Below are 12,224 nucleotides of genomic sequence, written 5' to 3' on the forward strand. Positions count from 1 at the left end.
TTATCTCTGCCCCGGGGACAACTTTGTTACTGACTGGATGTACAGAGTAATTCTCTGTTCTCAAAACTACAGCCCCACACGGCAGTGGTCCCAGATATGCAGCCTCTGTGACATTTTCTCATCGAGCAGGTTCCCTTCTGAAAATACTAAATGCCAGGCGAACACCACGGGGCATAATTAGACCACTTTACACTGGAGAGAACCACACACACACATTCACACAAACACACACACACACTGGCACTGCGACTTTGCTCCCCATGCCCACCACTGTCCTGCAGTCATTTATTCTGCTTTACTAATAGCTTTAATGGTTTTTCAGGGATCCTGTAAGCTGGTGGCTGCACACAGACTCTCTCTCTCTCTGTCTCCGCTCTGTCTCCATTAAAAAGCTCTAAAAGGAGCTGAATCTGTACTAATGCAATCAGTTGACAAGCACTTGATTGTAGAAGCTGCTCATTAAGACATAGTTAATTGTTGTCCTTTTCACTTAATTGCCTAACAGGCTATGATTACTCTCTTGTACACACAGACACGCACACACACACACACACACACACACACACACACACACACACACACACACCTACACACACACACACACACACACACACACACACACACACACACACACACACACACACACACACACACACAAATACATGCACATGAATCTATTAGGTCAGGGAATGATTTTGTCCAGCAGTATTCTGAACTTGAGGATGTACCTCAAAGTATTCATTCTAGTGTAAGCCTTTAAAAGAAAAGCTCAGTTCCCCACAATCAAAACCATTTTTTACTAATTATTTTTTACCTTATATGTCCAAGCAAACTTGTGATCCATCACACTGAAGAAACATGTCTGGATATGTGAATGAGCAGCCTGCTCTCACTCGTCATTTATAACATCATAGTAAGATGTATCACGCTTCATATTTCACGACATAGTCAACCTTCAAACAGGTTTTTCTAGCAAAATGCTTTGATGCTGGAGCCATGGAGTCTACTGTCTCCCTTGCCTTAGTCTAAATCATCCAGGATAGATGTTGATGTCGAGGCTGAGGGGCTGAGAGGTTGAGAGACTTTGCAAAGTGAGATTAGAAGCTAATCTGGATCTGGAGTTTTCAGCATTACAGAGCTGGCTTTCTTTTAACTGAGCTGGAATTGAAGCTTCTGTAAAGAAAGGAAGGCCCAAAGATGATGTAGTACTGGTCCATTATTGTGATGGATTCCACAACATAAACAAGTTTTAACAGGTTCAATGATTGATTTGTATGCCACATGGGGATGAATGGATGTCAACGATGTGAAAGAAAATTCTAAAAGTTCCACAGCATACATTTAAAAAGACTCAACTAAATTTTGAGTATGTACATCAGTGGTGCCATATAGCGGGGAAGAGAAGGAGGGAAAGAGAGGAGAGAGAGGAGAAAGGGCGACAGTATGTCACTCAGTTTTTCTCCAGGAAAGGTTGGTATAGTCTTTGAGTGGTTGAAATCAACCTGTATGCTAGTTTGATGTCCACAATGAGATGAACTAAGTTTGAGCTAATTATACTATATGGGTTTCCCCGCCCTCCCTACCAGACTCAGCAGCTGATATGTCAGCAGGTGAACTGTCTCCCCACAACTCCCCCCAACCCAATGAACAAGAAGGTGCGCAACCTAGCATGTCAATTAGCATTATTGAAGGGGGTCTGTGGGAATCTCTTTTTTCTCTCTCTATCTGTACTATTACAAAAGCCCATAAAAACATAGCTATAGCTAAGCTACATAAGCTACAGCCTATAGTCTGTTTTGGATGCTGGGCAGGTTGTAGCATTGAGGGATTTAGTTTGTTTTAATGTCACGTCTGGGTCGATTGGATCCTGCAGATGTGGTTACAGCAGTTGCACAGGGTTGTTGTGGCCTTTGGTGATGGAGCCCATTGTGATATTTTTTCATGGGGCCCAAAATCGTTAGCGGCGCCCCTGCACACCATGTTTATTTTGATCTTATTCTGTATCAGACAGTTTTTCAGGCTTTCAGATTCAAAGCTTAAAATGGAATGATAATTAAGACACCATCACCATTTATCTTTAATATATCTTAAGGAGCCACTGTGCTTCTGTTTTCCCAGTCTGAGTAGAATTCTTCATTACAAGCAAACTTACCTCAGTGTGGGGAATTTGTGCAACATGACAACCTCTGATGTTTCATTTGTTACTGGATACTAGAAATATCCCATTGAGGTAGTTTATCAGCCTCCTATAATAAAAAGGTCTCACCCAAACATCAGAATGTGCACACAAACACACACACTCTAACACACAGATTCAAGCTCAGAGCAGCAGTGTATTTACAATTTCAACTTTTAGTTCATCTCTGTCATCCGTCTGCTTTTTAACCCACCTCTCAGTCGTTGCCCCACTTATCTCTGTGATAAAACCTGCACTCAGTCAGTCCGTCCGTCAGCAGCCAAACAGAGGCGTAAACTGAACCAGTCCACATTTGAATAAAGAAATGACTGGAGGCTGCAGCTTTGCATGTGCAGCTTGGATTTGCTAATGTGTCGTAGTAGACTCCAGGTCATTCTGGGAGTGGATCGAGTCAGATAAAGGAGAGCAAAAGCAAAAACAGATCTTTTAGACCGCGAGAGAGAAGCGGGAGAAGTTATTCCCTTGTTTTTGACCTGAAGGGAGCATCTGTGGAAACTGAGGAGGAGCCATGGGTTGTGACTATCAGTGCGATTGTATCTGGGTAAGACATCGCTGGACAGGCTTTCTTGAAATATGGGAAAATTCAATAACATGTATACTTTCTTCTGACTGTGATTTTACATGAAAACGTCTTCACAACTACATTTATTTTTAGGGGGCTGCTGAATCTCTTTGAGAAACTAGCAGGGGAGCTAACTAGCACCATGTTAGTATGCTTGGGACATGCTAGCAGAGAAGGAGACAGTGCATTCAAAGTCTTTTTAAATGTGTGTCTGCATCATGAGGGTTTACTGCTGGCCAACACAAGGCCAGTCCTCAGTTTATTAATTAAAAGGGAATAGTTATGTGGATCATAGATTATGATGAATACTTTTGCCTCATGATCACCAAAGTAAAAAGTGTACCCACTTATTCAAACTCTAATTCTGTTCCAACATTGGGGATAGGCTTTAGAGAGACTTTTAGACGGACAAGCTTCAGGAGATTTGACCCTTGAAGATTTGATACTTACCACTAAAGATCTGGCTTTCAGTGTATCTTCTCTCTGGTGACATCAGGATGAACAGATTTAAGAGTGATCTCAGCTTGAATCCATGAGTTACAGGTTACAATGTGGTTTATTTTGTTTCAAATCGAAGCTTTCATTATCCATTAAGCATTTTTGGAAGGATAAAGACACTCTGCCTGTTTGGGACACTGAAGTTTGGTAGCTCGTCATCCTTGTCATGAAGAATCTTTGGTACTTGCTCTTCAGGAAGCCAACTTGTTTTCTTGATTACAGGTTGATGATGAGGTTCAGCTTCACTGTTAACATCATTCCAGATTTAATCAGCCCAGTCCTGTGGTGTATATCCTGACTGGGGGAGGATATATAAGATGAGATGATGGAATAGCAAGTTTTTCTGAGGGATTCCTCTTGATAGGATTATATTCAGGGTGATGTTATTACCCGGCTTTTTTACTGATCTTTCAACTGTGTAAGATGCTTGATTCTGATTGGTCAAAAACCCTTGATAACCCCTTGACCATGGTTATTAACTTTTACTAACATGAGCAATGACAGAGGCAAACTGATCACACGTCATGTCAAATGACGAAAAGAGTTCCGAAACATTTTACTTCTGCTTGTTGACACCATAGACCATAAGATGAGGTAAAACCGTTAGCTTCCATTAGCATCATATTGGTAAACAACACAGATGAGCTGACAGACACCTGAATTTCCCTTCGGGGATTAATGAAGTACATTCTATTCTATTCTATATTTAGTGCAATGAGATGGTTTGACTAGAAACGAGACAGATTCATTTGGAAAGATTTGAGTTTTTTTTTTTTTTGCATCAGAGACATCGTCCAATCATCTGCTGGCACTTTGATGCAAAGCTTGTGAGTATTTGGGATTTGTTTCCTCAGTAACTGACATTATGTGAAATTCAGTGATGTGCAAAACTTCCCAAAGAAAACACTTAAGTAAAAGCAAAAGTGCTGATTTTTAAAAACTACAAAAAACAGCTTCTCAATTTCAGTAACATGAGTAAATGTAATTTGATACTACAGGTGGTTACTCTGTTAAAGATGTGACGATGATCACTCTTGTCTGGTTTGCGTGGGAATCTCTTTAAGTGAAATCTTAACAAAACTTGCTCTCTGTCATTTAAATATCTGTTGTTATAACTTGTTTGTCATGGAAGCATCAGCTTAGTATTTTGGCTTCAACAAACGTGACCTGACCCACATGGTTTCTCAGTTTTTAGCTCTCTGGCTCTTTATTATCATCAAGGTCAAGATTGTTTTTGTGGAAGACCATGAATGAACCTGAGTTGGAAAGAAATCTCTGGCTTGAAAGTAGATAGATAGAAAGTTAGATCAAAATGTCAGTCTAATTAATAGCAATCAATAGTGTTGGTGAGTCTCAACATACTCGACTAAATACACTCCGCTACAGCTGCTTGAGGATTTGTCCTAGGCGTGTGTGTGTGTGTGTGTGCTTGTGTGTAGGTATGACTCCACTGTTTTGAAAGTGTGAGCGTCCATCCATCTTCTGTCTCTCCTGCCTCCCTCTCTTCTTTCAAATCCCCCCTTTGCTTTTCAGTGATGCAGGCAGAGGGAGGGATGAGGGGGAAGGAGAGGGAGGGGTGCAGATGGTCTGGTGAGAGAGAGAGAGAGAGAGAGAGAGAGAGACAGAGAGAGAGAGGCAGAGAGTGAGTGGTGAGCGGCGGGCTTTTTTGGCAGGGTCAGCCGGTGGGAGGGCCCATTGTGATGCAACGTTGCATAAATAATGCCACGGGGCTTCTAAATGCTCCGTTGCCATGGGGACCTTTGTGCCTCAGTGAACACTTGGTGTGTGTGTGTGTGTGTGTGTGTGTGTGTGTGTGTGTGTTGCATGTCCCCCGAGGAGGCAGAGAGAAAGAGGCAGAGACAGAGGGGCTGAGTTGCAGTCAGCTCAAGTGACACTTGTAGTCTCTCTCTCTCTCTCTCTCTCTCTCTCTCTCTCTCTCTTTCTGTCTCTCTTTCTGTCTCTCTATCGCTCGCTGTGTTTGAGTCAGGACAGATGAGTGTTTGGAGGACGGAGGGGGAACATTGTTGCTGCTTTTTGACCGGAGGGGAGAGAAGAAGAAGAAAAGCGGGATACTGTTTGACTGTGTGTGTCTCTGTAAAGTATGGTCCATGTGAAGGTATGTGTGCTCCCTGCCTCTATCCTCTCTTTCAGTCTGTTGTTTTTTTTCCTGTTTTTAGACAGCAGCTCTTCTCTGAGTACATTCCATCATGGCCTGAGCGTCCTCCTCTGCAGTAACAGGTGTCCGCCTGTCAGCCCCTGAATTGGAGGGAGCTGAGATGAGGGGAGAAAAGGAGGGAGCGATGGCTTTTGTTTGGGTTGTTTTCAAGAAGCCTTGCAACTGAATTTCTCACGGCTTCGACATTCAGCAAGTTAGTCAGCTTTCTTAGCCGCTCAGCTTCAGCTGCAGGAGCACCAAACAAACAAACAAGCAAACAAACAAAGACAAACAAAAAAGTGTTTCATCCGATCCTTCATCTGCTCTGGAGATGTTGCCTCCAAGTATGTTTGTTTCTGCCCAGTTTTCCCTGTCTTCTGGTTCTTACATCAGCTGATTGGATTGATGTGACTTTGCAGAAAGACAAAATCTGATCCCACAGGAGAGCATGCACTTTTCTTGAGTGGAGTTGTGTTCAGATGCAGTTGTTGTTTTCTTTTCCCCTGAATGATGGAGTTCTTGCAGCTGGTAGCCAGTTTGTGTTTTGCATGAAAGGATTACAGCTTTTTATCTTCATGTGAGCCTTTAAGTGATGAGATCACAGCCTCTCAAATCATCTGTGTGTTTCTTGCAGATGATTGGCTGCACGCTAAAACTTAAGCAAACACTGCGATGATTGATCTCAGGCCAGTAAAGAGCTAAACCCGTGTAAGCAGTTTTACTACATGGCTTTTATTTGTGTCCATTTCAAACATGATTTATGATCAGCTCGGTAAATACGGCCAAGTCGACACAGCTGAAGCAGCCAGGTGATTCTTTTATGACTATTTCCGTCGAGCAGCTATATTTTCATCCTCAGTGCCGAGTAAACACGACTATGTATCATCATGTTGACATTGTGTAAACAGGGAAGAGTGTGCGTGTTGCACTCGCTGTTTAACAGGATTCACACTTGAGAGACTTAGCATTAGTGTGTGTGTGTGTGTGTCAGTGTGTTGGTGAGAGTGTGTGCAAGCATTACAGCATCTCACAACCTTTTCCACATTTAGCGTTTTATAAGCGGACATATCTGCTGTTTGGCAGCCACTCAAAGCACTCAACTGTGTCATGAAGTCAATGGGAAACTTTCCATAACCCTGTCATTGTAAGAGCATCAATATACGCACATAATGTTACAGCAGCATGTCTTAAAGGCATGTAAGTGTATGCATAATCCATGCAAATACATTCGAACATGCCTGTGTGTAAACGTGCATGTGTGAAAATGCAGCAGAGGAACATGTGCAGATGTATGGCCAACATGTTTCTTGTGTGTGTATGAGCATATGTGCGTCCAGTTAGCAGTAAGATGGTGCATAATTGCAGTCGAATTTGCAATTTGATTAGTTAAGTTATTACATTAGTGATTCATTAAAGTCAAATAGCATAATTATGGTGGAGAGCCTGAAGCAGCCGCAGGCATCATCAGCGTTAAAGTTCCCACAGTCCAGCACGCTGCTCCACGTCAGTGCTCTCTGATGCTGAAAATACACATTGTGTAATCACTATGAATGAAATTAATGTTCATCCTTGCTGGGAAGCACATTGTTGTGTTCTATTTTTGAGGCATTAAGAGTTTTAAAAAGTACCATAAAGTAAAGTGCAACCAGAGCAGTCTGACTTTTTTATGGATTTTTAATGACGTTAAATTACTTTTTGCCTCTGTGATGGTTTGTAGTCATTTGTCATGCACATTTACTATCTGAGCAGGAGCTTAGTTCAGTGTGTTGTGAAGTCTCTGATCACCCTCATTAGGTTGTCAGATGAGTAGAAGAGTAATAAATATAGTCCGCGTAGTGTGCATGCTTTTATAACTTCACACATACTCACACAGAATTACTTTTTGAGTCTCATTTTGATGGAAACTATTAAAACTGAATGACATTTAAAATGATCCATTCACCTTCAGATCCCAAATTTAGATTTTTATAGCTTTTAGATGGGCTCCTCTGTATTCAAATACTGTCTCAACAAAACTGATGGATCATGTTACCCGCTCTGACATGACTTATCACAACTCATCAGCTTTAATATGTGGGAAACCTTCAGAAAACTGACATGCACCGCATCAATCTAAATGAGCAGGACCAGAGCTGCAGTGAAAATGAACTGTAAGCTCTTGATTGGATTTAAAAATCAACTATAAGTTATTTTCTTGTTTATGATTTTATACAAATTGTAAAAAATCAGTGAAGTGCAATGGGCTGTAATGAACGCAGCAGCAGGAGCAGCAGCAGTGGACATAAACACTATAATCAGCTGCTGGTTTGTTTGAGATCCAGGTAATTACTGGTTATTCATCCCACTTTGAACAACATCAGTTATACACAAACACAATCAGAGAACCAGTCGTAGGGGACTGATTCACTCCCTCACATACCGGTGGTTCAAGAGAACTTGTCCGGTAACTACATTTCTTGTGTTTACAAAAATCCTCATAGACAACAATACACAAACAAACACTTTCACTTCATATTTGTCTTGAGTCATGCACTGGAAAAAATGCCCCTCCAAAAATAATAAGAAAAATAAACGTATCTAAGGTACTTTTACCTTGAAATAAGCAAAAAAATCTGCCAATAGAAGAAGTGAAAATTTGCTTGGTAAGATTTCTTAAAATAAGATGTAATATTTAGAAAACTGTGATCTTAAAATTAGCAGGGAAAACTTATTTTAAGCAATATTTCACCAGTAATTTAAAGCTTAGTGTCTCAGAATAAGACAGGAATATTAACAATTAATATTCTCTCACTCAAAAAAAGATTTTTTTAGCACTAATACATTTCATGTCAACTTCTTCATTTGAGATATATTCACCTTAATTTGAGTTGTATTATAGCGGCACTTCTCTAGGTTTAAGACCATCTTGTACTTGAAATAAGATGACAAAGTTTAATTTGAGCATTTTGAGATGTAATGTCTTCTCATGGTGAACTGGATATACTAATATTCAGTCATGTTGTTTTTTGGGATAAGCCAGCTATGCTCTAAAGTAGGTGTTTCATTGTGTGCATGTAGTTTGAGGATGTATTTTTTTATCTGATTCAGAAGAAACAGTGTCTGAAAACTGTGACCCACCCTTAAAAAAACTTGTCTTTCTTTCTTTCTTTTATCAATGGATCTGTTTTCTGATAGATTCTCCAATAAAATGAATTTACTTAAATCAAGTAAAGGGTTTGTCTTAAATCAAGATAATCCGTCTTCTACAAATAAGATCTCAGCTTGAGAAATGTCTGAAATGTAAAATAAACCTTGTTTCTTCTAAATTACAACTCAAAACAAGATCATTTCAAGATTGTTTGACTTAACAAGATATTTAAGATGTATTAAAACAAGTCCCTCTATCTTGCGCAAATGTTACTTGTTAAGTAAACTTATCTTAAATCAAGTGAGAGAAGACATTTTGACTAAAAATGAGACAATTTCACTTGGTAAGATTTTAAGTTTTTGCAGTGTGTGCTGTCACTTAAAATATAATCTGGATGAAACAGTTCTCCCTTTCATGATTAAATGTGCATCATGGCTCCTTCATTGAATTCTACTACAGTAGCGTTTCTCTATGTCGGCACCTTTGATTGAGTGTATGTTAAAGCATTGGCTTCACTGCTGCAGCTGCTTCATGGTCAACTGTACTTCTTATTCCAGTGTGTTATTTATCTCTGCTGATTTAGAACTGCTTGAGTTAAGCACAGCAGACTGCATCCTCTTTTAGTCTTGGTTGTCCTCGTTTCAATCGACACTTTGCTGCAACATAACGGATAAGTAGAAGTTCTTCTACTTCAAAGAGTGCAGTGACTCAGACTTTGAATTTATCTACCACTAAGCCAGTAGTAAGTATACAGAACATTGAAAACCCCTGCAAGGATATTTTTTTTAGCTGGTGATGAAACAGACTAGAAGTTATACTTTTCTATGAACTACAAAAGCAAAGCAGACCATCAGCAACTGAGCTGATATTTTCTATATAGTTCTTTTTAAAGTTGGAATCAAGGCCTCAGGGTAGGTGTACGATGTTTTACAGCACAATGAAGGAACTGGAAGTTCCATCACACATATTCACAATGAATCAGATGTTGAATTGTTAAAAGAAAGCAGGATTTAATTTTTGTAAAAAAAAAAAAACGACAAACAAAACACTTTACCCACCACTTTGTTCACAGGGGGCGCCAAAAACTCTATTAACCATCTGGAGTTCCTTTAATCTCCATCCATATCAGTTCCTAGCGTCAAATCCTGCCATCTTCCCAGAAACTGCTATAAAATTATTATAAGTTCATATTTTTTTCCACTTTAAATGACTCAATCTTATAAAACTACTTCAGCCGGAGTTTTTTTTTATCAAATATGAATTGTATTTTGGGGACTTTAACCCTTTAACTGCCAGTATGTTTACATAATTCAACAAAAAACTGAAATATTTTCCAAAAAAAACATTCAACCAGAATTTGTTTATTATTATTATTATTAGGCCCTGAGATGTGTTAATGATTGGCGGTGACATTGATTTTGATGCATTATTTTTTTTTGCAATGCAGGTTTTTAAAAAAAACGCCCTTGTGAGTGCTAAAACGTGACACCTTCCCAGAAGCTGCTCTAAAAAGGATATAGATTAATATTTTTTTTAACTTTAAATGACTCAATCATATAAAAGTAATTCAGTTTGAGTTTTTAATATCAAATATGAATTGTATTTGGGGGATTTTAACCCTTTAATCAAAAGCTATTCACATGAGCTTTAAGTGTTTTTGCAAATGTGTGATTCATCCCCTTGTTTAGAATTAAAGCAGAGTTAGCAGTTATTTAAGTTATTAGTTATTAGTTAAGTTTTTATATCACCAAAGCTTTTATGCATGGCTGAGGTAGAGGGGTCTATGAGTCAATATGAACAAACTGCAACACAATGCTGTGGAAGCAGTCTTGAGGAATTATGTTTATCAAAGTCATGATTTAGTGTCTTTTCTTCAAGTCACAAGAAGTATGAAAAAACTGAAAAGTCATATGAGATGCATTTACTAGAAATAAGTAAAAGACACTTCATTAGATTTGTGTTTCTGCAGTGTATCTTCTTTGCCTCTCCTTCTATATAAGTGCTAAACTAGCCCTGATATGGCATCAGCACCATTAACAGTCCCCTCTAATGAACCAGCCTTTGATATGATGGGAAGAATCTGGATGGATCTGATTTCCAGCGTGAATTTGGGTGGAACTTTGTAAATGAGGTCCATTGTTCACAACAATAGAGACGTTTTTTATGCAAATGTGACCCCCAAACCGAGATGCTCTTAACAGTAACTCTGATACATGTTGCTTCACATGATCCTGCTGGTTTAATGTTTCATTCTTCAATTACCCCAGAGAAGAAATGTACTATCCACAGATTTTTAAAGTTTGTTAATATAACTGTTGCTCAACAATGACCTCAACTTAAAAAGATCCAACACCTTCAGATCATATGGAATAAGAATAAGGTACCCCATGGGGTTACAGTCCTTGCAGTACAGGATCATTTCCTGGTCCCGTCATGATTTTTGCATGTCAACCCCCACTCTCGCCCCACATTTCCTGTCTCTCTCTCTCAAGCTGTCCTTGTAGTTAAATCAATAAATGTATGTTGTGAAAATCAGCATTATCCTCTGGTATCTTGTATTGACTGGCCGTAACAAACACACATCGGTAAGTGAATAAATGGAGAACTGGCTCTTTCTTTTTCCACTCTACTACAAAATGTAGGTTAACATGAAACAACCATGAAACATTTAGCTTAAACATAAGGCCAAACTCTGTCTGTTTCCCAGTGGCAGAGTAACAAATGTCACTCTGGTGATAGCTTGAGTCTGGAGTCACATTTTTGCAACATATCAAACTCTTCTCAGTGAATATCTGGCAGTGTGAAACTGGCAGACACGGTGTTATCTGGCCTGTTTTCCCCAGCACAGACGGCAGAGTCTATTTCACAACAATTAAAAATGTGACAGAGACAAGTGGAGCCAAAATTATGTTCAGGATGACTGTAAATGTGACAGTAAATAAGTAGACAGAATGTTTTGACAGATTTCCTCTCTCTCTCTCCCTCTCTCTCTCTTTCCAGGAGTTGCAGTTTGAACGTCTGACCAGGGAGCTGGAAGCCGAACGACAGATTGTAGCCAGTCAGCTGGAGAGATGCAAGCTTGGCTCTGAGACTGGAAGCATGACTAGCATCAGGTGTGTGTGTGATGCGTTGTGTTTTGTGTGTTTGTCTCACACCCGTCACATCCTTTCCTGTACACTCTACCCGTGTGTGTCAGCTGCACTGTTGCAGGTGACTGGCTTTACAGCAGGTCACATTACGGGCACACTCCTTGATTTGTGTCCAAATGTCGTCTCTGTGGTTCGAACCACAACTCAAATATTCTGTTGTTTTGGTTTGAACATCAGAGGAAGACTATGTTCCTTCTCCCACTCACACTGCAGCACTTTCCACACCATCAACAGGATGCAAACTGACATTGTTTAAATTGTACTTGTGTTTGTTGTGTTTGTTGTTGTGTTGGGGAAGCTTCTTATGTCATCCGCCGCAAACCCTCACAGGGCCCAGAGGACAAGAGAAGTAAAGGAAACGGAAAGAGAGATTTAAGGGAGTGAGACGGAAAGGTTTGATTAAACCAGACGTCTACTCCTGCTCCTGAAACCTTGATTTACATCACTTTTGTCAATGTTGAGTGATATTACTCTTACAGATGAATCAAAAATTCTGTTAAAAATGAACGATTGGTGTTGAATTTAAAGCTGCTGTT

The 12,224-nt window shown here is 39.7% G+C and overlaps 1 protein-coding gene across 13 annotated transcripts in view; it reads left to right on the plus strand.

The window, feature by feature from the left end:
- Positions 1-12,224, plus strand: part of ctnnd2b (catenin (cadherin-associated protein), delta 2b) — a 237,275-nt gene that overhangs the window by 78,005 nt on the left and 147,046 nt on the right. For 12 of the 13 annotated variants that reach the window (XM_034702134.1, XM_034702144.1, XM_034702136.1 and 9 more), the window contains one exon: positions 11,540-11,652. In XM_034702134.1, coding sequence (XP_034558025.1) covers positions 11,540-11,652 — 113 coding nt within the window. Of the gene's footprint in view, positions 1-5,200; positions 5,374-11,539; positions 11,653-12,224 lie in introns of those variants that run through there. The other variant, XM_034702146.1, reaches the window with a different exon arrangement.

Source organism: Notolabrus celidotus, chromosome 15 (assembly GCF_009762535.1).
Source record: "Notolabrus celidotus isolate fNotCel1 chromosome 15, fNotCel1.pri, whole genome shotgun sequence".
Lineage (NCBI taxonomy): Eukaryota > Metazoa > Chordata > Actinopteri > Labriformes > Labridae > Notolabrus > Notolabrus celidotus.